General features: G+C 39.9%; 2 protein-coding genes across 5 annotated transcripts in view; one reads left to right on the top strand and one right to left on the bottom strand.

The window, feature by feature from the left end:
* The first annotated feature begins 826 nt into the window (after positions 1-826).
* PSPC1 (paraspeckle component 1) overlaps positions 827-24,711 on the top strand; it is a 62,436-nt gene continuing 38,551 nt past the window's right edge. For 3 of the 4 annotated variants that reach the window (XR_014219067.1, XR_014219068.1, XR_014219069.1), the window contains exons 1-6: positions 827-1,860; positions 4,752-5,053; positions 9,010-9,105; positions 9,977-10,173; positions 10,728-10,812; positions 11,948-12,047. Coding sequence is in view for 1 of the 4 variants with exons in the window: in XM_082220420.1 (XP_082076546.1) it covers positions 1,486-1,860; positions 4,752-5,053; positions 9,010-9,105; positions 9,977-10,173; positions 10,728-10,812; positions 11,948-12,047 (1,155 nt within the window). In the remaining 3 variants the exon portion in view is untranslated. The remainder of the gene's footprint in view (positions 1,861-4,751; positions 5,054-9,009; positions 9,106-9,976; positions 10,174-10,727; positions 10,813-11,947; positions 12,048-24,711) is intronic. The other variant, XM_082220420.1, reaches the window with a different exon arrangement.
* The window catches only part of MPHOSPH8 (M-phase phosphoprotein 8), a gene marked incomplete at its 3' end in the record, with an annotated part of 58,999 nt that continues 56,886 nt past the window's right edge, over positions 22,599-24,711 (bottom strand). The window contains exon 15 of the mRNA XM_082220400.1: positions 22,599-22,860. Coding sequence (XP_082076526.1) covers positions 22,852-22,860 — 9 coding nt within the window. The remainder of the gene's footprint in view (positions 22,861-24,711) is intronic.

Genomic DNA, 24,711 nt, shown 5'->3' with positions numbered 1-24,711 from the left:
ATAAAAGCTTTATTTTTCTTTACTGATATTGTGAATGATGAGAACTTGAGACAAGAACAAAGAAAGTGGTTTCTAAAGCAGTATCCTACTTTTGGGTCACCTTGTAGTTAGTTGTATAGTAACTTATCTCCTTGACATCTGATGGGAGGGCGTTCCACAGGGTGGGTGCCACTACCGAGAAGGCCCTCTGCCTGGGGAAGGAACGGAGGCCACTGCGCCTGCCCAGTCCCTGCCGCCATGACACCAGTCCTGAGCGGCATGGCTGTTGCACCCTTTTTGCACCACCCTCCTCGCATCCCAGCCTTGCAAGACTGCTGGGGGGCACACGCGATGGCATGGGGACGCAGCAGCTGTGCCCTCTTCAATCCCAGCCTCATCTTTGCTCATGAGTCTGGGATCGAGGGGCATGCGACTGTTGCACCCTTTTTGTGCCCCAGATCCAAGCCTTGCAAGGCCTCTTGAGGAGGGCGGTGTGGGAATCAGATGAGGCTGGGGTCGAGGGGTGCATGGCTGCCACATCCCTTTCATGCCCCCTCCCTGAATGGTCTCGCAAAGCTGGCTCAGGGAGGGCAGCGGGAGCAATGCGACCCCCTGAAAAATGGACCACGGCAATCTCCCTGGCTCCCCTAACGCTAAGCCCCTGCTTCGAGTGGATCTGTGGAGAGGCATTCCCTGCCCTCAGGCTCACACTCTAAAAGACATGGCACAAGAGGAAAAGCAAGCGCAGGCCCCAATTCTTAATCAGAATTAATTTGTTTTGTTTTTTAAAGTTTTTATTCCATTTTAATAAAAGTTTAACAATGTAGGGCATTTATATATTCTCAATTTGAAAAATACAAAAAAAGGAGACATTTCTTATTGTGACACCATATGTTAACTATTAAGAATCAAGTGCCCACAAAAAAATAAAAAGAAAAACGGGGAAAATCTACAAACAGAAAACAATACAGTACAGTATTTGTTGAGTACATTGGTAGCCATCTAATGATAAAAACTTTGCGTTTCAAGTTAAGTAGGTTGGAGCAGGGATGATTATTAACTAAGTGCTTCCTTTAGAAAGAAAGGTTTCCCCCGCTATCCCTTTCCAGGACTGTGAGAGTCAGCGAACGCGGGGGACGTTTTCTTTTTGTCTCCGCGCACTGCCAATGGTCCAGGCGCGAGGATGACACGCAGGCGCACTGAGCTTCCAAGCCGAGCGCGCTGCCCAGCGGCAGTTCAAACCTCGCGCGCGTGCGCACTAACAAAGCGGGAGGCGAGATGGAGGGGGCGGGGCGGCGTTACGAGGCGTCAGCGAGTTAGGGCTCCCGCCGCCATTTTGGGTTGGGTTTCTTTTTCCTTTTTTTGTGCGCGTGTGTTTGCGCGCGCGCGCGGCTCGTCCCTCCGTCGCCGGTGGCCGAAAGAAACGGCTTCGGCGCCCGAGAGCTGCTCTCCGTCGCCCGCCTCCTCTCGTCTCCTTTCCGCAGCAGCGTCGCCTCCCTCGGCGCGATGTCGGCGAACAGGAACCTGAAGCAAGTGAGAATTGAGAACAGCTCCCCGGCGGCCGCCCCGCCGATCAGCATGGTGGGCGGCGGCAGCATGAAAGGGCTGCGCGGTCTGGAGCCTCCGCCGGACAACGAAGCGGCGGCGGCCATGGTGATGGTGAAGGATGAAGAGGAGCAGGGCGGCGGCGCCGGCTTCACCGTCGACATCAAGAGCTTCCTGAAGCCCGGCGAGAAGAGCTACACGCAGCGGTGCCGCCTCTTCGTGGGGAACCTGCCCACCGACATCACCGAGGAGGACTTCAAGCGCCTCTTCGAGCGCTACGGGGAGCCCAGCGAGGTCTTCATTAACCGGGACCGCGGCTTCGGCTTCATCCGGCTGGTGAGGAAGAGTGCCCGGGGTTTCCCTTGGAAATGGGGTGTGTGTGTGTGTGAGAGAGAGAGAGAGAGAGAATGAATGAAGAATGAGAGGGAAATGTTCCCTTGCCCGTCCTCGCTCTACTTATCTCCCCGCACCCCACTCACGTGTGAACGAGGCCGTAACGTGTCCATATCCCTGCTCGCCCCCTCACTCGCGAACGGCTCTGCAGCAGAAACCGAGCGCGCGCGCACGAGAGAGCGACACTCCTTCTCCCGATAGACGCGCGTACACACACGCACATTCACACAAGCCCCCACCCCGCGAAGCCGCTGTGCACGCGGGTGGCCTCCTCCCCTCCTTTCACGTGCCTGCTGTATGGTCCCTTTACGTAGGGCTACGACTTTTCCTTCCGTTTGCTGTTGTCCTCCGTAACCCACGTTCACACCCCAGTTTTGATGATGAATGAATGGCTTTGTTCATTTGCAGCCACAGAGCCGATTTTCTGTCCTTCTGACGCCCCAGGAGCAACTGATGTGGATCCTGTATGAAGCTGTTCAGATGAAAGTCCCCCCAGCGGAAATACCATTGATGATTCTTAGAATTGTAGAGTTGGAAAGGACCCGAGGATCATCTAGTCCAACCCCCCCCCCAATGCAGGAATACAGTGGAACCTCAGGTTGTGGACGTAATCTGTGGCGGATGCATGTCCGCAACCCGCGGCGTTTGCAAATAGAAGCAGCGCATCTGCGCAAGCGTGTGACGCGATTTAGCGATTCTGCGCATGCATGAGCGGTGAAACCCGGAAGTAACTTGTTCTGGTACGTCCGGGTTTGCCGCGATGCGCCAACCCGAAAACACATAACCAGAAGCAATCATGAGGTATAACTGTATGCAGATGTCCCATACCGGGATCAAACTGGCTGCAATAAGAACTCCATGCTGTAGCCAGTTGAGCTATCCCATGGTCAAGAGTTAAAACGTCCGCACCAATCCTGAAAAAGAGAGAAAGCTGTTCCATATTCCCAAGTTCCATGACTATTTTCCTCAAGTTTGTGTCAAAATGGTTACCCCATTCAAGTATTTAATGGGTGGTCTCACATGTCTTCCTGTGACTGTGAGCCGCCACCCCCGTTTTCCCCCATCATATATCATCTGCCCATCAAATTGGTTCCACCATTCTTTATAACAGTTGCATGCCGCAATACAGTAGGTGGCTGAGGAGACAAACACATTGTGTTATACTGCTTGGTCTGTATTCAGGCTGCTCCACAAATCCAACATCATGGGTTGATAGAAAGTGGGACTAACTTTTCTTTGTGCCCGAAATGCAGCAACATTGGTCAGGCATTCCTCTTCAAACTTAGTTCTAATCATAATTAACATGTATTATCCCCACTGGCTCTGACAAGCAGACATTGACGGGATATTGGAACCAATTCACATCTTTTTTGAAAACTATTTAGGCTTCTCTTGCTGCCTCATGATAAAGGGCTATTTTTACCCGTCCCCCTGTTTCTTGCACCAACAGAATTTCTATGAGGGACGCGGTGGCTTCTTAATGATAAGTGGGACTGGAGACCTCATCAAACACCTAGGGATGTTTGAGGGTACTGTAGTGCCCCCAGGTGCCACATTGGTTCCCTCAGCTTTAAGATATTCCTCCTTCCCCAACACCAAACAGATTATTTTGGAATATTTATGGGACTTCTTTGCTGCCCAATAATTGAGGTTCTGTGAGCAGCGTAAAAATTACATGGCATTCATAGATTAAAAAGGTGGGGGACACTCGTAAATAATAGGGGTTTCTATGGAGGAAGAAAAGCTGGCTCAGGTGTGGATGTGTGGATGGTTTGACTTTGTGTGGTCTAGGCATTCAAGCTCCAAAACAACACCCAACCTTCCTTCCATCTTCAGATCTGGGGACATTGCAGTGATCACAGTTCAGCTGCTAGGGAGATGATTGGTTTATTTTTGTTCTTATTTTTATCATGCATTTTGTGTTGTTTATCATGTATTTTTATGTTGTGAACTGCCCTATGAGTTACAGATGAAGGGTGGTATGCAAATTAATAATAATAATTCCCAAACACCTCTGTAGATTCAAAGCAGGGTTTGGAATTAGCATGGTACCAGTTGCATTTTGCACCTAAAGATTCTCCATTTGTGAGCATCTCAAAAGCACTGGGTGCCATTTTTTTGTGCCTGGCTGACACTCAAGGATTACAGAAATGTATGTGCTTTGAAGCCTCAAAGTATATGTTGCGCATAGGCAATATGTTGAGGAGTTTAACAATAAGGAGTAGGGTGTTTTGAAAACTGAAGTAGGGTGCCAATATTTTTATTAAACATATATTAAGAATTTCTGCTAAAATGTGATATTAACAATGTGTCACTTATGTGAATTGCGTATTAATTCATGCTTATCAAAAAAATAAGCGGCGACTAGACATTCTGTTTTGGTGCCCACAACCCAGGTCCTAGAAGCCATTTGACTTTTCTATCCTAGTTTCTAACACTGATTCAAAGTTATAAAGAAGACAGGTTGCTCACCATGTACGCTAGAGAGCAATGGAGAGTGGAACTGTTGAAGCCTGGTCATAGAAAATCAGAAACAGAATACAGTACTTTCAGATTTTAAGTACATAGGGTGGGATTCACCTAACCAGACTTCAGCTTGCATAATGTGGCTTCCCCTTTACATGCATTCTGAAATTGACTTGGGGTTGTGTGTTGGAAGAACCCCCAGAACAGCGCTGGGGGACGGGTATTTTTCCATCTGGCAAGCTGGAATGCTTGCACAGCTGGAAAAATTTGAAAAGCGCAAAGTTGAATTCCCCCATAAAATGTTGAAATGAATTATTGGTGTGTTATATTCAACTGTGCATTATGTGTATATGTTTTTTCCTGAAAAGGAATCCAGGACACTAGCTGAAATTGCAAAGGCAGAACTCGATGGAACTATTTTGAAGAGCAGACCACTTCGAATTCGTTTTGCTACTCATGGAGCTGCTTTAACAGTAAAGAATCTTTCACCTGTTGTTTCCAATGAGCTCCTGGAACAAGCTTTCTCTCAATTTGGCCCTGTGGAAAGAGCTGTTGTTGTAGTAGATGATCGTGGTAGAGCAACTGGGAAAGGTTTCGTAGAGTTTGCTGCAAAACCCCCAGCACGTAAAGCTCTAGAAAGATGCAATGATGGAGCATTCCTGCTGACGACGTAAGTTCCTGATTGAGTTTATTGTGGTGTATGTATAAAGAAAACTGTGTAATTGGACTATCCAATAAAGTAGCAATAGAAGTTGCTCAAAACTCTTGGAAATTTGAACTGGTCTCAGAACCTAGTTTAGATTTCTTCTTTTTCAGCCTAAAAAAGCTGATAGTGACAGTTGCTTCCGTGAAAGATTATGACTCTACTTTATAGCAAGTATATATTAGAGATTTCAGAGGCATCCAAGGCAGGGGGAAGTATAAGAGAATGATTTTAATCCTCACGCTACTTTGCAGCCCTTCATTAAAGGGTCTTGCACCATAGCAGTCTAGTCTGAGAGATGATGATGAGTCTAAATTCAGCACTTATTTGCTGTATCATGCTGGCTTTTCTACTTGTAGTCCTTACTCTGCATATTTGAAAGATATTGTGTAAGATGTTGGTTTTTAATGTTTGATGTTTTATTATGTTTTCACATATGTCGTAAACTGCCCAGAGTGGCTGGGGAAACACAGCCAGATGTGCAGCATATAAATAATAAAATTATTATTTATTAATATTAAATATGGTAGTTATCACTTGGATAAAATGTTACTATGCAGAGACATAGGAGAAAGCCCGCTCCTAATCTAAGACATTTAGTTATTACTCCCATCTTAGCAAGATGGTATTAACCCGTCTAACTATTCTGCCCATTGCTCCTTGATAGTCTGATTCCAGCATACCTGAAATATAATGTAGATTCTAGACACATTGCAGCTTAGCTAATGTTGTACCCAAAAATCCCATATCCATTGCTCTGGAATAAAATCTTAGTTTATGTGAGCATGAATTTGTTGGGTCAATCCCAACTCTGTGAAATAAATGAAGCCCATCTGCTTTATATGCAGAAGGTCCAGGGTTAATTTTGATGAAATTGAGCAGCAAGCAAAACTTACTCTACCGAATGTAGAGTACAAAACTGTAAGAAGAAGGCAGAGAGTACCAAAAAACCCACAATACAATGATGGGGCAGCACCTGAAGCCTTAGATGAACTTTCTCCCAGAGGCAAGTTTAGGGTAAATTCATTTATCCTTGAAGCCAACCTAGACAGAAGACCAACATTGTATAGGAGTGTAGCTGACAATTTTTCATTTTTTGTGAACCTGCAAGCAACCCAGGAATAGATTTAAGTGGCATTGAGATGTTGATGCAAAAGTTGATGCAAAAGTAACCATAACAAGTGGCGGATGTCAATATTCACAACTTTCATATAACCTCTCCAGTTGAGAAAACAAGGTTCAGATTGTGGCCTGCCACATGTGTTTGGCTGATGACATGTTGGGACAGCCCCATTATCCTCATGGCAGCTATGAAGTCCTGAGCCACCCTAGAGCCTCTTGCCTCAGCATGGATGAGAAGTCCCCAAAACCAGCAGTGTTGGAGTCTACCTCAGACACCAGCTCTTGTCACCTCAGGCAATGAGATTGCTGGACAGCAAGACTGGTAGTAAACCAGCAGAATCCCCTAACCTTTATCGATTCCCCAAACCCAGGAACACACATAATGGCGTGGGAAGGCATGTTCAGTTAAAATTCCCAAAGGTTGTTACTGTAATTTAAACTTTGTTTACGATGGTTGTCAAAATGATGGTGGCGTGTTACTTAATATGATAATTTCCTGTTCTTTGTATGCTTTAGCCACAAATACTTTGAGGTGATCACTCTGTCTGTTTGTTGGGCTAAGAACTGACCCTGAAATAATATGTTGTAAAATAATAATTGCTTTTATAATTCCATGCTTGGTACATATATAACCATGGCACTTTGATATGTTTCTTTGTATCTAGTTATGTAAGCCTCTCCCCCTGTAGCAAATCTTTCTGGAATTTTTGTTGCAAATGGGATTATTTTAATCAGCCATTGAACTGTAATGAAGTACTAGGTGCAACAGACCTTAAAACAGTTGGCTTGAAATACATTTTGCTCAGGAGAAAATGCTGCCAGTTTCTGTGGATGTTGAGGTTCCAGTGCATATTCTATGTAATTTTGAGTTAGGCCCTTTTAGTGTTCAGATTGTTAGTATTCACAGAGAGCTAAATAAACTTTGAGAATACTTTTAGAAGTAAGAATGTGTCACCAATAATAAAGCTACAGAGCTATCGTAAATCTGCTCTGAAGTTTCTCAGAGTGGCATCAGCCATTTTCTTACTGCATCAGCTGCAGGCTTGGAGAAATCAAACTTCTTCAACAACTAGGCTGGCCTTGGCCTGCTCTTCCCCCAAAACACCCTGTTGTGGAGTATTGTGCTGGCAGTGGGAATAACACAGGTAGCTCCTTAACAGCCCATACCTTGGGTAAGCTCAGTGAGGGCTTCAGCGGTTGCCTGCAGTCAGTGGAGCCCAGCTCTGAGGTTTTATAAACTCAAGGTATGTAAAAAATATTTAAAGGCTATGCTATGAAGTTAAAATAACAATCCGGTAAGGAATATGAAATAAAATACAAAACAGCCAGGTTCACAGCCATTACTTCAAAATACAGTGGTACCTCGGGTTACATATGCTTCAGGTTACATACGCTTCAGGTTACGGACTCCGCTAACCCAGAAATATTACCTCGGGTTAAGAACTTTGCTTCAGGATGAGAACAGAAATCGTGCAGTGGCAGCGCAGCGGCAGCAGGAGGCCCCATTAGCTAAAGTGGTGCTTCAGGTTAAGAACAGTTTCAGGTTAAGAACAGACCTCCAGAACGAATTAAGTTCTTAATCTGAGGTGCTACTGTAAAGTACATTCTCTACTTGGTGAATTAAATGTAACAGCAAACCATATTGATGCAGAAGGAATACAATGTTAATGTTATGAATAATTGCATATTCAGTCTCCATGTTTGGCTGTCATGTAAGCAACAAATGGCTGCCAAATGGAAGTAAAATCCATAAATTTAGCTGCACCCTGAGATACCCTTCATTTATAAGCCAGTTTCTCAGAAATAAAAATAAACATTACCTTATTGAACCAAATATTTAAAGAAAACCCAAGGACTCCTTTCAGCCATATGATATGGTCAAATGATCAGCTTCTAATAGATTTACATAATAACTATTCAATTCATCAAAAATTGATAAAAGACAGAGTTTGGAGGTCAAAGGCACTGGTATACCTATTATTTTATTACCTTTTCCCAAAATTTGTATAGTACACATGTTTGCAAGACCACTACATGAGCCAATAGATTCTGATAGGTTTTGTTAAATAAAAATAAATGTTTGACAGAGCGGGTTGATTGTTAACTCATGGTGACTTTAGTCATTAAAAAACAAACAAAATTAAATCACCATTTTCTGTTTATTATTTAGGTACTTCCTAAACAAGTATGTACTAATTAGTTGCTATAAACATAAATAACACATTGATTTAAAGTGGATCAATGCCTTTATATAGCCTATTTTAGAAAAATGATAGGCAGTGTGTATATAAAAATGCTTTGGATCGTGTCAAGCTTAATTATAGCTTAATGCTTGGGATCATGTCAAGCTACATTAGAATTACATTGACTTGTTTCATGTAAACAGCACATTGTGTAATTTTAGTTAAAATCTTTTTGTCACATAGTCATCTTGCACCATCTCTCACAAAATAAAATGCTCTCCCTAAGAAGCAAAAGCTGCCAGTAGTTACTTGGTATATTGGTGTTCTTTATGAGATGGAAGGTAACTGTCCATGTCCTTTCATCGTTAGTCATAAATATGTATGACTGTCAACTCTGATCCAATTAATTTGTATGCACCCTGGTGTTTATATGCAAGCAATATTCCTTCTTAAGTCATTTAAATCAACATGCAGATTTTGCTTATTTGTGCTATTTATAAGTGAACTGAGGACATTGGCATATTATGGCATATTATATTAATAATTGGTATATTAGATTATGTCGCAGCTTCATTTTACAGGAGTTTGTTTCATTTATAATGTTGTTTTCTTTTTAAGAACCCCTCGACCAGTAATTGTAGAACCTATGGAGCAATTTGATGATGAAGATGGGCTGCCTGAGAAATTAATGCAAAAAACACAACAATATCATAAGTACGTTTTATACATTCACATTATAGAATATTAAAAAACGGGAAGTAAAGCTTTAACTCCTGAGAGGTGTGGGTCTAATTCAAAAACTTGATTGTTGGTACCAGTAAAGCTAGCCATGACAATATACCTTTATTTAAAATGGATTGGTGAAATATAATATGAACTAGGGAAAAACTGTCATGGTTGAAGGGCTCTTTTTTTGCCACAACAGAAGTGAAAGCTAATGGATAAGGATGCATAAAATTAGAATGCATCTCTCTGGTCTCAGCCATCACAAAACTTATGAAATATCCTCACATTCCACACCAAAAAAAGCTGGCTGAATTAGAAATAGTGCAAGAGATGGGGATAGCTCTAGCTTTTGGAGGGCTCTTGGTAAGATTTTGAACTCCTCCCCTGCTTTGATGGGTGTCATGATCGCTTTTCCCCTTTGCCCAATCGGTTTCTCCCTCCCTCAGGATTGTGTCCAAAGGGATCAGTGACAGGTAGTGAGGGGCACTGTCCCTTGGTGTCTCCTTATTTGCTTATATGAGAGGTTCCCTGACTGAGAAATAGGGGCTGCACAGTAGCAAGCTGTTGGGAGAAGGTTCTGTCTGCTGCACCAATGTGCCCCATTTGATTAAAAAAATTGCCCTGAACTGTTCCTCTTTCTATGTGTTTCAGGCAGATGTGTGTTTTGAACACACAGGTGTGTTGCCTCCACATCTTGATTGGTTTTAAATGAGCTAGATATAAGTAAAGAAACGAATTCTTTTATTTAGAATGCGTAAGGAAGACTTGATTAAATAATGGAGAAATTTGTCAGTTAACTGCATTTTGCTGTGCCATTTATGAATGCATCCTGTTCATGTCAAATGTGATGTGCTCTTAGGGAAAGAGAACAGCCACCACGTTTTGCTCAACCTGGAACATTTGAATTTGAGTATGCTTCGCGATGGAAGGCTCTTGATGAAATGGAAAAGCAACAGCGGGAACAAGTTGATAGAAACATTAGAGAAGCTAAGGAGAAGCTGGAGGCAGAGATGGAAGCAGCTCGACATGAGCACCAGTTAATGCTGATGAGACAAGGTATTCTGCATCCCTATTCTGCAATTTTTATTGCATAAACTGAAAAATTAGTAAAAGTGGTGTGTGTTGTCGCAGGAAATATATATCTAAAGTGTCTATACATTGTGAACATTTCCATATTTTTACAAGCCACAAGCAGGGATTTTTCAGGAAGTTTGTGCAATGTCTAGAGCTACCTGTAGGTAATTATACTATGACCAAACTTATTTGACACTTTGTATATGCTCTGATGCTATGTTCTACTCCATGACCCACAAATGCAAACTTGCCTCCATTAAAATATTTTACTCCAGCCTTTATTAATGCACTAGGTCAGGAGTGAACAACCATTATTCCTTTTGTTATTAATGTAAGCAGCATGTATCATTGCTTTTTTAAAAAAATCACAGTAGCAAAATAATAATACTGTGACTGGGGTCTAAAGTTCATGTGTAATCTGAGACATAGTTTATAGGTAACATAACTTTTCATTGTGCTTTTTAGTGTCTATTTTTATACTGATAACTGTTCCTGTTAAAATGATAATTGCTAGCTGCTGCTTTGACTTTTCACAGATCTTATGAGGCGTCAGGAAGAATTGAGACGTTTGGAAGAACTTAGAAATCAGGAGCTACAGAAACGAAAGCAAATACAATTGAGGTATTCTATAAATCCACGCTAAAGGGCAATAGCCCTTAGATGTGTGAAATGAGATTTCATAACTCAAGAGATACCATTTTAAAACTAGCTCTAGTCCTCTGTAGCCTTTAAAACACATACATAGTGAATTGACTACTTAGAGATTGCCTACAAAGTCCCATGACCGTGACACAAATGTGGGAGGTTGTGTCAGTAGCTGCCAGGGCTACTGCCTTGTTTTCTTGATGCAACGCTTATGATGCCTTCTCTCCATCATTTTAGTTACAGGAATTATAGTAATTCAGGAACCTTAGAACTTGTTATAAAACCATTGCTTATATTTTACTATGTTGAATGTTTACATAGGTTCTTGAAGTATCTAAAAGTAACATGGGGCAAGGATCAAATCACTCCAAAATGCTTGTGAGTTGTTTAAAAATAGGATATTAGAAGCTCAATTGGAGTCTATACTACAGATGAGGAAAGGTATTATGAAGGCCAAGATGATGCCAGCATGGTTAATGAGCAGAGTCAAAGAAGCTATTATAGGGAAGAAGGCATCCTTCAAAAAATGGAAGTCTTGTCCAAATGAAGAGAACAAAAAAGAATACAAACTGTGGCATCTGGTTGGCCACTGCAAGATCAGGGCCATTAGTCTGATCCAGCAGGCTCTTGTGTTCTTATTGATGGAGAAAGTGGTCAAAAGACAATAAATAAAGCAGAGAACAGTAGATGGATGATGACAACATCATCATCAATTAAATTTCTATACTGCCCTTCAACCGAAGATCACAGGGCAGTTTATAGTATAAAAACACAAGAATATGTAACATAATAACAAACAAAAACAATAACCCTTCCACATAGGGCCATAGATAGTTTAATTAGCCGAAGGCTTGGGAGAAGAAAAATGTTTCTGCCTGGTACAGAAAGCTACTGCAGAAAAGGCCCGTTCCAGACCTCTTGTGGAGGAGGCACACGAAGAAAAGCTTCAGATGATGATTGCAGGGTCTGGGTTGGTTCATATGGGGGCTATAGTTCTTCTAAGATTGAAAATCATGTTTTTGTGATTTTGGAAGGGAAGGATTTTATAGTTTTTGGAATGAAAAGATGTAATAAGTGTCTTAGGAAGATGCATTCTGTGCAAAACCATTAGACATGAAGAAGAACATAGGCGCCGTGAAGAAGAGATGTTGCGCCAAGAGGAATTGAGAAGACAGCAGGAAGGAGGATTTAAGTCCAATTTCATGGATAATGTAAGTAGAACTCTTATTTACTGAAATGGACACATGCTTTTCCTAAACCTGTTAGTGATACAAGTATCATCTTCCTGTCTGCCTTTACTTTCTCTCCATTATAACTTACTTTCTTTAAAAGTTATTCCTGGAACCAATGTAATGGTCTAATATTTGTCATAATTCCATAACAGAGAATAGTGGCCACATCTCTAAAGTAATAATGATTAATAACGTAAATGATAACCCCCCTCCTTTTCATATTCATTTCTAACTTATGTTGTCTATGGCTTAGATTCTAAGCATTAATACTAATAGAACAGAAACTACTGTACAATCCTTTGCACTGAGAGCAACTTTCAGAAAAAGCATGTGTTTCAGCTTTCCCAGGACTGCACTGCTTGTAATTTTCCTTTGTGTCAAATTTCTACACACAAAAATGGCATTAATTCAACTCTGATTTTGTTTGCCATGGAAGACTTTGTAGTACACATGAAGCAAGTGTGATATGATGAGAAGCTAGTATACGGAAGCTCAAATAAAGGAGTATTTTTGTTCCATTGTTGCTTTCCTCTTCTACATGGTACGAGTAAAAATGAAGAAATAATTATTGTAAATCACCTCAAATAATTATTCCAATGCAGAATTGCTAGATAGTGTCCTCTGTACTTATACGTTATCATACATACAAAATAATAATCTGGGAACATTTTCTATAACCTATATAAAGATGCGTTTCCAGGAACAAACAGCTTCTAATGGTTTTGTCAAAGGCAAAAAATAAAATAAAATACAGATGATTAAATGAAATTGGAAGTAGTACAAAGAGAGGGGGGAGAACATTTCCTGAAAGCAGAGAAGGGTCAGAATTGTCATTTGGACCCTGTTGAAGTCATCCTTCAGGTTCATCTGTAAGAGGATATGTTTTTTAATGCAGGTTGTATTTGTCCATAGGAAGGAAATACAACTATAGCCATATTGGTATCCCTCTCCTGTCATTCACTGTAGCAGATGGGTCCGATGCCTGGACTTCTACCCTAGAGTCAAGATGCAAAATTTCCAGAATTTTTGAATACAAGGGGGGAAATTGCTTGGAAATTTGGGGAAACATGTAAGTTTGCAATATTTAGGCATCTAATCTAAAATTACTACTTTTAAGAATAGAAAATATATTATGTAAACGAGGGGGAGCATACTTGTGTGACAGAGCACATACTTGGAAAGCAGAAATTTCTAGATTCAGCCCCTGGCACTTGTAAGTTAGAAAAGAAATCTGGCAGCAAGTAATGAGAGAGACCTGTCTGAGATGCTAGAGAGCTACAGCTAGTCATAGAATGATAGAATTGTAGAGTTGGAAGGGAATCTCAACAAAAGCATAATTTTAAAAGAGAAAATGGTTCCTAAGACAGTTTCCATGTTTTCCATGGAATTTTTAAATAAATCTTTGGAAAAATGCTTCCCTCTACTTTCATATCTATATTGAAAGTTCAAATGCATGAATGGTTAGGAAGGTGCTATATGGTATGTTTTATAACTATACTCACCTCTCACATTTAAACTTACATGGAGGTGAAATTCCTTAGAGAAGTTTGCTGAAAGAAAATAACCAGAGTTTGCTGTGTTGCCACAGTTCTCTTATATCAGTGGCGTAGCGTGGGGGGTGCAAGGGGGCCGGCCGCACCGGGCGCAACATCGGGGGGGCGCCGAAAAGCCTCGGGCGCAGGCTGTAGCAGAGCCCCATGTCTCGCGGAACCGACGAGCTGGCAGCGGCTCTCAGCGCTCACCGCGGTCCCCGCGCGTCAGGGCCGTGGAGGGCGCACCAGGCAGCCCCTCCTCACAGCCCCGCCGCTGCTGCAGCTGCTGGGCCATGTTGCATTTTCCTCACCTCTCTGCCCTCCTCCTCCTCCGGGCAAGCGGCGTCGTTTGGGCGGCAGCGCCAGCGGCAACTCGCCTCAGATCACCTGACGCAGCAGGTTAGGGGTTAGGGGGCGCAAATTACTTGCCTTGCCCCGGGTTAGGGGGCGCAAATTACTTGCCTTGCCCCGGGTGCTGACAACCCACGCTACGCCACTGTCTTATATGTCCTCATATGGGTCTTAAATTCTGCTGTGCCTGCACCATTCTTAAGTGTGTTTTCCCTCTGATTATTCATTTGTGTTGCACCTTTGGTCCTTCATTGTGCCTGGTGATTTTTCTGCAAAGCAGTCAGCTGGCGTGTGGAATGATTTGTAAAGACTTATGTCATGCTCTTCACCCAAGTGTTTCTAACTTTAATTGGAGAAAAGTCTTCAGATCATCTCCTGGGATTTTAAAAATAGTGTTATATTACAATTTTTATGCATTTTTTCTCATTTATGCTGTAGCAGATCTGATTAATGCATGATTCGTGATTAGTGCAGCAGTCAATTACTCCAGCGGAACGTTTTAGTCGCCTCCACTGAATTGTGTTCACGGTGCTGTGAGATGCTTGAAAACTGCTGTGCATACATGCAAACCATCAATTGGTTTGTGAGAAATCCTCGTAAGGCAAATGTTATTAATGATGAAGATTAAATGATACATATTAGCTGTTCATTTTATTTAGCATGGGGAGGGGATATGAAAGATAAGTTGTGAAATGTGTTGCAGTTTTTAAAAAACCCACCTTTAACCTAATGGATAGGGCGAGTTTTAAACAATATCTACATAATCTGGCATACTAATTTATAGTAAGTGGAATATATATGTAAATTCACAATATGCTATGTATTGAGTTATAACTTAACAATTTTGAAACGGTATTTGATTGGTACTGTCCAACACGTACCCATAAATTTTATCATTTGGAGGCCTATCTTCTGTGAACTAGTGGGTGTGACTACTTGAAGTGGTGATCTGAACATTTTACGAAATCTGCTGTTCGAAAGAGTATAATCATTTAATGTAGCAGGTAGCTGAAAGTTTGGGGTGGGGGAGAGATGTTCATTTTGCCTTCATTCCCCAGAATTTGCTTCTAAATCTACTTTGAAAATGAAGTTGTTTTCAAGATGTTGCAAGATAGATGCAATTGCACTTGCTTGTAAGTAGCAGTAATAATTATCTTGAAGCTAATGTGCTTCAACAGCAACACTTCATGACTACTTTCCATAAAGCTAGTATGACATTTTTGCTCTGTAAGTTAATGTTATGTTGGAATGTGGTATCATCCAGCTGCGTGTAGTTACTTAACTAATGTTTGCCTGCAGTTTAATAACCTTTCAAAGTACTACAAAACCTGCAAGATTCTATAACATTTTATGTAGTTGTGGGTCTTGGTCCAACGGGTTAGCTTTTATGTAGAGAGCCCTGTTTGTCCAGGGCTTTTTCTGCTCTCTTCTTCCAGAGGAAAATATGGGTGGTGCTCATGCATTCTGAACATTTTCTTGTGAAAAAAGAGGGTGATGTAACTATACTAGTAGGGGGAAAATTTCACTCATATGTTTTCTTTGCTTTGTTAGAAGGGCACATCGTCTACTCTCTTCCGATGAATGTGGATAAAACCTGCATATGTGAAGTCTGGACAAGTTGCATATTAAATTAAGCATTTATGCTAACGTCTTTTATATAATTTTGTAAACATTTTAACTAAAACTCTCCAAGTGACTTGGCAGGTGCCTCCATTGCTACCTCTTAAAAGTTAGAAGGAAGACAGCGCAATAAACAGCTTCGCTTGTGTAACCCTAGTTAGCACAGAGTTATATGCCATGCGAAGTCCACATGGCACAGCCATATACATGCTGTAGCCCTTTTAATCTCAGAATCTTCTGTGAACCTTAAAGAGAGCCCCATCCTCAGCTTAGGTAGATTTTCTTCTCATAGAGTTTTGAACCTGCAAGAGGAAGGAAGATGACATGTGTGAGGGTTGGGGGTGGGGAACTGGGTGGGTAGAAGAGTTCATGCGACTGGCTGCCAGTGCAGTTCCATGCCCAATTTAACAGGCTAGTTTTAACTCTTTAAAGTCTCTGAATGATTTGGGCCTGAACTACTTGAAGGACTTCCTTCACCTATATCTACATACCTGCACTCTTAAGATTAACAACAGAGGCCCTCCCCATTTTTCTGTTGTTTTGGTTAGTGAGATTGGCCAGTAGTGGAGAGACTTTTTTTCACGTATGTCAGTTGATCTTTAAATTGGTAACACTTTTTGGTTGTGATACATTTTTCCTGTGCCTCATCTCCTTAAATTATGTTTTGTTTAATGAGCTGAGTTAAGGTAAAGGCATTTTATTGATCCTGTATCTTTGAATTTTATTATGTTAGTACCAGTAGAACCTTATTATTCTGTCAAACAGCATGTAAGTGTTTTTAGATGAATGGGAAGGGAAAACAAAACTGGCTTGTGTAGAGTTTTTGGCAGTATTACTTAGCTTCTGTTTTAATAATAATCTTTTTGCTTTTGGTGAATCACACTGGGAGGGGGGTTGACTGATTATAAAAATGTTTTATCTGTGTTGTTTGCCCCATTTATTTTGACGGTGCCACTTTATTGTAGAATTAAATTTGAAACTATTTTTTGTATGTATTTATAAACAACTTTTGTTTCTTGCACTGTAAAAATAAGTCTACTTATGTAATCTTCAACATTTTTTAATTAAAAGGAAGGCATAAATGGTAAGTGTACTTGGAACCACAAAAAGAGTCCTTGTTTTTAGAGTTAACACAGAATTAATTTTCAGATGCTTCTACTTGGGACATGTGTGCAGTTCATAGACAATATCGGCATATTAATTTAATTACAAGTTGCTAAATAAAGAAAACAGGTTACAATTTTATCGAAGCTATTTTGCTATGGAAGTAAACAAATAAAAATTCTGCCAACCTTCAGTCGTGTCCCAGTAGATACTTAGGGTAGAATTCAACTGACATTTACTCAGAGAATACTAATTGAAATGAATGGGCTTATATTAGTTGTGCTCATAAATTTCAATGAGTACTCTGAGTAAGAGTTAGTTGAATTCCACCCACAGTTTACTATTCACATAGTTTGGGATAGTGCTTTTGACCAGAGGAAAAGTTATTTAACTTGCCTACAGTGCAAATCACTGATAACTTAGGATACAGATTAACATTTTTCTATTAGCTTCCTAACGTTACCTTAAAAAGCATTTCTGGGCAGTTTTGATGAACTGTTTGCAATTTAATGCCTTTAATCATTAAATAGGTAAAAGCAATCATAAAATGGAATCGTAAGAGAGTTGTGGTAGAACATGTATTTTGCTTGCAAAAAGTTCAGGTTCTATCCCCATCAACTTCTTTTAAAAGGATTAAACCGTAAGTGAAGGCCACTAACTGAGACCCTGTAGTGCTGGTGCCAGATAGAGTAGGCCATACTTGATTAGATGAAATGAGCATGTGAAGTAAGTGAAAGGCAGTTATTAATATATGTATAATTTCAAATTGGAAACTTCCTAATTAACTTAGTACATATTAGTAGAGACACAGTGAATATATTACTCTTACTTGAGTTTTTTCTTCTCCTGAAATGTTTTTAAAGGCTGCTGTTCTCAGTAAAGGTTCCTTTTGATGCATAGGGTACATGGAATAATTTCCCTCCTTTTCCAGCTACCATCATCTGCAACCCTTGTCAAAATAGTTTTACTATAACTGCCACTAATTGCCTTTGTCCGTGCAATTCATAAATCAAATAAGAAAGGAGACTTATTGGTGTTTGAATGCCACTACCAATCAGTTGTGGTTGTGGATCACCCTTAATTACATGTAATTTTAATCTGAGAAATGTACTTCATAGCACTTTGCTTGTGACATGAAAATACAAGAGATTCTATCTTAAACTGTAAGGATTGTTTTATTGGAGTTCAGAGGGGCAATGACTAGATAAGAAAAAGTTTTGTCAAGTAAATTTACAGACTACTGAGTTTCAGCAGAGTTTTCCAACAGATTAAATTAGTGTTTCTCAAACGTTGGGTCTCCAGCTGTTGTTGGACTACAACTCCCATCATCCCTACCTTGCAGGACCAGTGGTCAGGGATGATGGGAACTGCAGTCCAACAACTGTAGGAGACCCAGGTTAGAGAAACATTTGATTAAATAATGCAAAAACCATACTTCTCCCATTCCCAGCTTGGGATGGTGAGTAGGAGGGAAGAGATGCATTGGCTTAACTGTTGGACGTTCAGTGAAGGTTTGCTCCATCTGAATACCTTGCAGGACTATCGGCTGCTGGAAAGACAACTGCAGTCTAGCTCTTTATGGGGTCATGAATTCTTTTGTCCCAACAACATCACAGTTTGCTTATATTTAACCATGCCTACCTCAGAACCAAAAGTGGGCCATTAAATTGTGTCTCCAGCACTCTGTCACCAAAAACACTTACAGTAAAGTGAATAGCTAACTCTCAGTAGTAGAATGAGGGTTCATTCAGTTAAGCTGAATGTTGGGTGATACAAAAGGAAGTACTTCACACAGTGAGTGCATAGTTGAATATAGAATTTTCTAATGCAGGAAGCTGTGATGGTTTGGACAAGCTATAAAAGGGGATTAGACAAATCCATGTAGGATATAGCTGTCAATTAACAATGCTGGATATGTTGAAATATCCGAGGCACTAGTCCTCAGAATAACCATTTTCTGGATATCACAAGTAGGTTGGCCGGTGTGAGAACAGAATGCTGGACTAGATGTCCCTTTGATTTTATTCAGCAGTTATGGTCTTTTTTGCTTGGGCATCAAGAATCTGGAGGAAATGTGTTAAGACATCTTAACACTTCTTAACTGTCTGGGCAGTGGGGCGAATACATAACAGGGGTGAAAATATATTTAACTGAGGGATGTACAGTGGGGATTAACACGATCCAAGTTAGTCAAAACGGGGAAAATTAGTATCTGTGGATCAATTTTCATTCTGGTTGACTGGTTCTATTGCTAGGTCTATGTCCAAAGTTCAGGATATTCCTACATCTGATAAATATATTTACTATTTCCCCCGACAACATTATGCCTCAGGATATATAGAAATAATGAAAGTAAGTGAGAAACAGGCTTGTGCCTTGGTGTCACAGGTTTATATAGAGCACCATGTTCTCATTGTTGAGAATACCAGGAGATTGACATTTCTGTGCTTGGGGTGAAGAAGGGACCCATCACCCTTTTTAATGTTTCCCAGGCCCGAGTGACTCTTCCCAAGTCTCATTCCATGCTTTGCCCAGGACAGAGTTCTTTGAGCCTCACAATGTTAGTATTGTCTGGGCAATATTTTGGTTACCTTAAATTCTAGTTTTTCATCGAGGTTTTCTGCTCCTTTGCTCATTTTAAACCCTTCTCCCCAATTCTCTGCTTTTTCTGCTGTGTTTCTCTTTCACCTGATTCTTATGGGAAAATCCAAATGTGTGAAAAAAATAGAGAGAGAGAAGAGGATGAGAAGGCTTTATTTCTTCTCATCGGAGAAGAGGAAGCATGACCAAGTTGAAATGATTTCATTATTTTTAGAATTTGTATTTTGATGTCCTATTCCATTCTACGCTGCTTAAATGGTGTTAATGCTGTGAGGTGGTCTATAAATGTGTTAAATAAACTCCACAGGTTTCTGTCTATATCTGTGCCATGGACAGAAACTGGGGAGGAGCCACCAGGGACTGGGATGCATACTGAAGCTAGTCAAATGACTATTTGCTTGTCCCCTGGGTGGAGGGTTGATGGGTGCCTTGTTCACTCTAGGAGAGAAAGCATTTTCAAGGTAAGTAACCAGTGTATCATTTATGTGCAACCACTGCTCTGTTTCTGTTATTTTCTTGCTTCTTTGATCACAGTTTTGCATATACAGTGGTACCTCGGTTTAAGAACAGCCCTGTTTAAGAACGATTTGGTTTACGAACTCCGCAAAACCGGAAATAGTGTCCCGGTTTACGAACTTTACCTCGGTCTAAGAGCGGAATCTGAACGGTGGAAGGGAACCAGTGGCGGTTGGTTTAAGAACAGTTTCGGTTTAAGAACGGACTTCCAGAACGGATTAAGTTTGTAAACCAAGGTACCACTGTAGTAGATCTTTGCAGTGTGCTTGCTCACTATACAAATTGTTTTACTTACTATACAAAAGGACAAAAAGTTTATTCAGTACTACTGATCCCTTCAGTTTTTTAATATGGTAGTTTTTTGATAACTGGATTTGCAGCTAAAATAACTTGTGAGATTTTCTGATTCCATGTAGGTTAGAGATACAAACGTTGACCCCCTTGAATGCTTATACTTTCTTTTCCATGGCATGCTGTTTTCAGTTTGGTTCTAGAACATTTATTACAGAGATAAAGATAAGGCTTCTGTCATTCAATTTGATATGCTTCAAGATACGATTGCATGATGTAAATCTTTAGCCACTTAAACTTGTGAAAATGAACTGTGCTCTTTGTAGGTGACTGAAGATCACTTCATAGCTGATGAATTTCCTATATGCATATTACTTTTCATGCATGATGAATATATTTGGCTGTGGTACATGAGTGATTAAGATTATGTTTATTTGGTGCTCCTGATTGTCTTCCATCCAGGCTATTGATCAGCTCCATGTCTGCTTATCTGGCCATGCTGTGCCATCAAATGTTTCTATACCATTCATTGAGTTAGAATTTACAAACATTCTAAACAGAAGTGGCATCCATGTCGGAAATTAACATATATGAAGCATTTCTTTTTAGTTCTGTTGGCTTGAAGAATGGGGATCTGTTCAGTATCATGTTAAGGCACTGAAGTTTTATAAGGCTGAGCCACCACCCACCCTCCTATTTTACTTTTCAGTATTCTCAGCAGTTCCCTGAATAGATCTAAGAAAATGCCCGATAATAGTTTAATTGCTTAAAATCTTAGTATTTCTCAATAAGAGGGCAATGGTGAATGCTGTTTTCCCGAAGATTTCCTTTTCATAGGTAAGCACTCTTTACAGTCAGGACTTCGTTAGTGATATAAACTTTTTGGAAGTACGCCTGTATACTTAATGCATTTTTAAATAGAACAAATATGTGCTATAATTTGCTACTATTCTCAGTTCCTAATAATCTTCAATTGCCAGCATTATAAAAAGTAATATGAAACTACATTACATGTCATCTATGCAGTAGGAATGTTATAAAATTATTGTCTATCATGAGTGGTTATGTGTACCCCTCATGCTTCCTTGTACCTCCTTGTACTTATATGTACCTACCAAATGATCCAACCTCTTTTGCCTTGTAATGTTTTTTTCTCCTGTTTCCCTACTGTAGTGTATTCATGGGTCATCCTTCTGCCTTGTATAAGGTTATGGATAATCAAACTGACATTCACAGCAGTTGCACTGAATTTTCTGCAGTTATGATTGGCCCTTGTCTCCCTCTGTTGTATTTGAAGTATTAATGATATCACTGCAGCTCATATATGTTTTCATGGTGACAGGCAGCTTGTTGTTCACGAAATCCATGCTGCGTCTGAGGTCAATTGGAATGTGTATATATTTAATTGTGATACACATAGTTTTTAATTACTATTTTAAAAATACATTTAAAATATTTTATGTACAGTAGTTATACTATGGTACAATCTGACATGGTCAACTTTAAATAAGAACCTGATTGTGCTGGAACTGTATAAAGACAGTAGTAGTAGTAGTAGTAGTAGTAGTAGTTGTTGTTGTTTGTTGTTGTTAATGCCACCCATTCTGCTGGGTTGCTGGTTTCCTAGATCCAATACCATCTAGGAAAGGAAAGGATTGCTGTATGTATTGTGAATTAAGTCTAGAAAACAAAGTCTTGACCATTGGGGACAGCACCGTGAAATTGTTTCAATTGTTTCAGTGCATTTAGAGATATTCTTGATCTATTTATTTTTCATTTCTCTAAGAGAATTAGCTGAATGAAGCAAATAGCATTTTTCTTGTGGGAATAAACTTCAGAATAGGTGTTCCAGCTTCCTACATAAGCTTGCTTGAAGAATGAGATAAAAAAATGCCTTTAAAATTGATGTGATAGTTTTACATTGGTTGGTGATTATCGTACCTAACAGTTAAATATACACAAAAATGTCACACGATGTCAATTGAATTACTATGTCAAAAACTTTCATATATTTACCTGACAATAAGTCCATTCTTGAAGGTTAATTCTTTTTTGCCAGTCTGTACTGTCAAATATATTTAAGAATAACATGGTTAGATTTAATACATGATTTGCTGAGCTAGGCAACCACACCTGGATGTATATTTGATGGAATATTTTTATTTTAACAGAAACCTTGAAAATAGTTTTTAGAAGGAATACATTTCTTCCTGTTCATTAACGCTTAACCGTTAGGCTCCATTAATTGAGAAAATAAATAATAACATGTATGTACGAGACATGTGATTTATTATAGTCTTTCTACAGAATGAACATTTGCTTATGTATTATAGTGAGATACTTACTGAGATGGCTGGTGCTGTTTTCCAGTTTTTAAAGATTGGATTTATGGTTGAAGCAATGGAAGTTTCAGCCTTAAATCTGGTTCCATATCCAGCTTGGTTCAATATTTTGATTTCAATGCTGCAGATGCAGAAAATCTCCCTTCATAGAAATATTGTAGGAAAAGGCACAATGTGCTTCACAGCTTTATTGGATCATTCCAGGTATTTAGAACAGAAGTCAAGACAGGTGCCTTTTAAGTCAGCCAGAAGAATCATTCTAGGAAAGTTCTGTCTTGTTCTTTTGAAGTCAGATCGGAGAGTACAGCAATATCAACACTGACAAAGGGGTTTCTAATCTAGTTGTATCTTTTCTCGGGAATGGGATACTGTACTTGGAGGCTTTGCACGTGTTCATTTATGTCAATAACCGCATTTGTGATGCGATTAACAAATCTGAAAGACATAAAAATGGTAGGACTGATTAGCTCAATGAGACCACAGACTTAATTTTTTGGTCATAGCTTCTATTTTCATCCTTAACTTTGAACATATTTATGGCCTTTCCCTGAGGACTTGATTCTGTACACATGGCTGGAAATAGCAGCTGATATACCAGTTTGGCTAACCAAGAAAAGTAACTCGAGTAATGTGGAAACTGAAATTTTGAAGCAGAAAAGTCCTCAATTTATCCTGCACTTTGAATAGGCAAGTGAGAGCTTTCCCTTAGCAAAGCATTTCTGTGGATTTCTGTATGTAGAAGTAGTTGAATCATGATCACTGGTTGTCTCCTCAAACAGAGCTGCAAAAATTAAGGCGCAAGCCTTGATGAAATTAACAGTTTATATAGATTCATCTGAAATAGTCCTAAGCTCAATATGTATTTTTTTCTTTGCAAGTGATTCCCTGTTCTCCTTTGACTGACAGGTAACAGGGTGGGTTGATAACACTTGTCAATTATTTGGCTATTCGCTCCACACTTTGCATTTTGAAAGTGAGTTAAGTTCTAATGAGGGGCAGGTAAAACAGGCTCCTGCATAGTGCAGAAAGTTTGGATATGCCTTCCTTGCACCGGCGGGTGGTAAAAGAAATCAAGCGCATGCATTGGTAACTTTGAGACTTGATTACTGCAGGGCTTGAGCCTGGTCCAGAAGCTCCATTCTTCACTAGCTAGACCACAGTTCCCCATTCTTTGCCAGTGATGCAGAGGACTCTTATCCCAGCTAGAGGATGGCCAGTAATTATTTCTTTATTTAAATTGTATAGTGCCCTATACCCAAAGACCCGAGGGCAGTCCTTTCTTATGTTCAGGATTCTCCAGTAAATTGCCGTTCATTATTCATGGCTGGACATGCCGATCAGAAGGTCGGTGGTTCGAATCCCCGTGACGGGGTGAGCTCCCGTTGCTCGGTCCCTGCTCCTGTCAACCTAGCAGTTGGAAAGCACGTCAAAGTGCAAGTAGATAAATTGGTACCACTCTGGCGGGAAGGTAAACGCCGTTTCCGTGCGCTGCTCTGGTTTGCCATTAAAGCAAGATGAGTGCTGCAACCCCAGAGTCGGTCACGACTGGACCTAATGGTCAGGGGTCCCTTTATTCATGGCTGAGATAAGGACTTCTTTGTTGTTGTTTTTAATAAGATATTTATTGAAATTTTCAAAGTATTACCAAATAAAATAAAAGCAATAGAAAATACAAAATAAAAATAGTTAACCAGGTAGAAAAAGAAAGAAAAAACAAACCCCTTCCAACCATATGAATACAAATTTTAAAAAATAAAATAAAAAAGTGACAGGGAAAAAAAAGAAATACAAAAATACATCACAAACAATTAAAAACATTTAAAAACAAATTCATTATTCTCATAACCTCAACTGTCATTACTTTCTTTCTTTGACCTCCTCCTCCTCCCTTTCTTTGTATCCTAGTTATTATTTATCCCAGCAAATCCTTTCCATATTTCATAATATTCTGTCATTACATTACCCTAAACTGTTTTAATCTTATCTTTCTATAATAAAATAAACCTTAAAGCTTAAAACTTAAATCTTATCCTTACCCACTTCTCATAACCATAATATTCTTTCATAATTCTTTAAACATCTTTACTAAAGCCAAGTAATTTCATTCCAACATTTTTCTAACATTCATCAATTTTATAAAACAATTCTAATGGTAGAAAAAAAAATACAAACAGATCCAATCTTCATCCAACGTCCCTTCCTCCTGGTTCCGGGTTTTGTCAGTCCTTATTATCCCGTCGATCTGGCCCATTAACCTGGCAGCCTTACATCCGAGGCCCTCAAGTC

The sequence above is a fragment of the Podarcis vaucheri genome (assembly GCF_965113315.1).
Source record: "Podarcis vaucheri genome assembly, chromosome: 4".
NCBI lineage: Eukaryota > Metazoa > Chordata > Lepidosauria > Squamata > Lacertidae > Podarcis > Podarcis vaucheri.
Note: the sequence above shows the minus strand (reverse complement) of the source record. Positions and strands in the feature narration are given on the sequence as shown.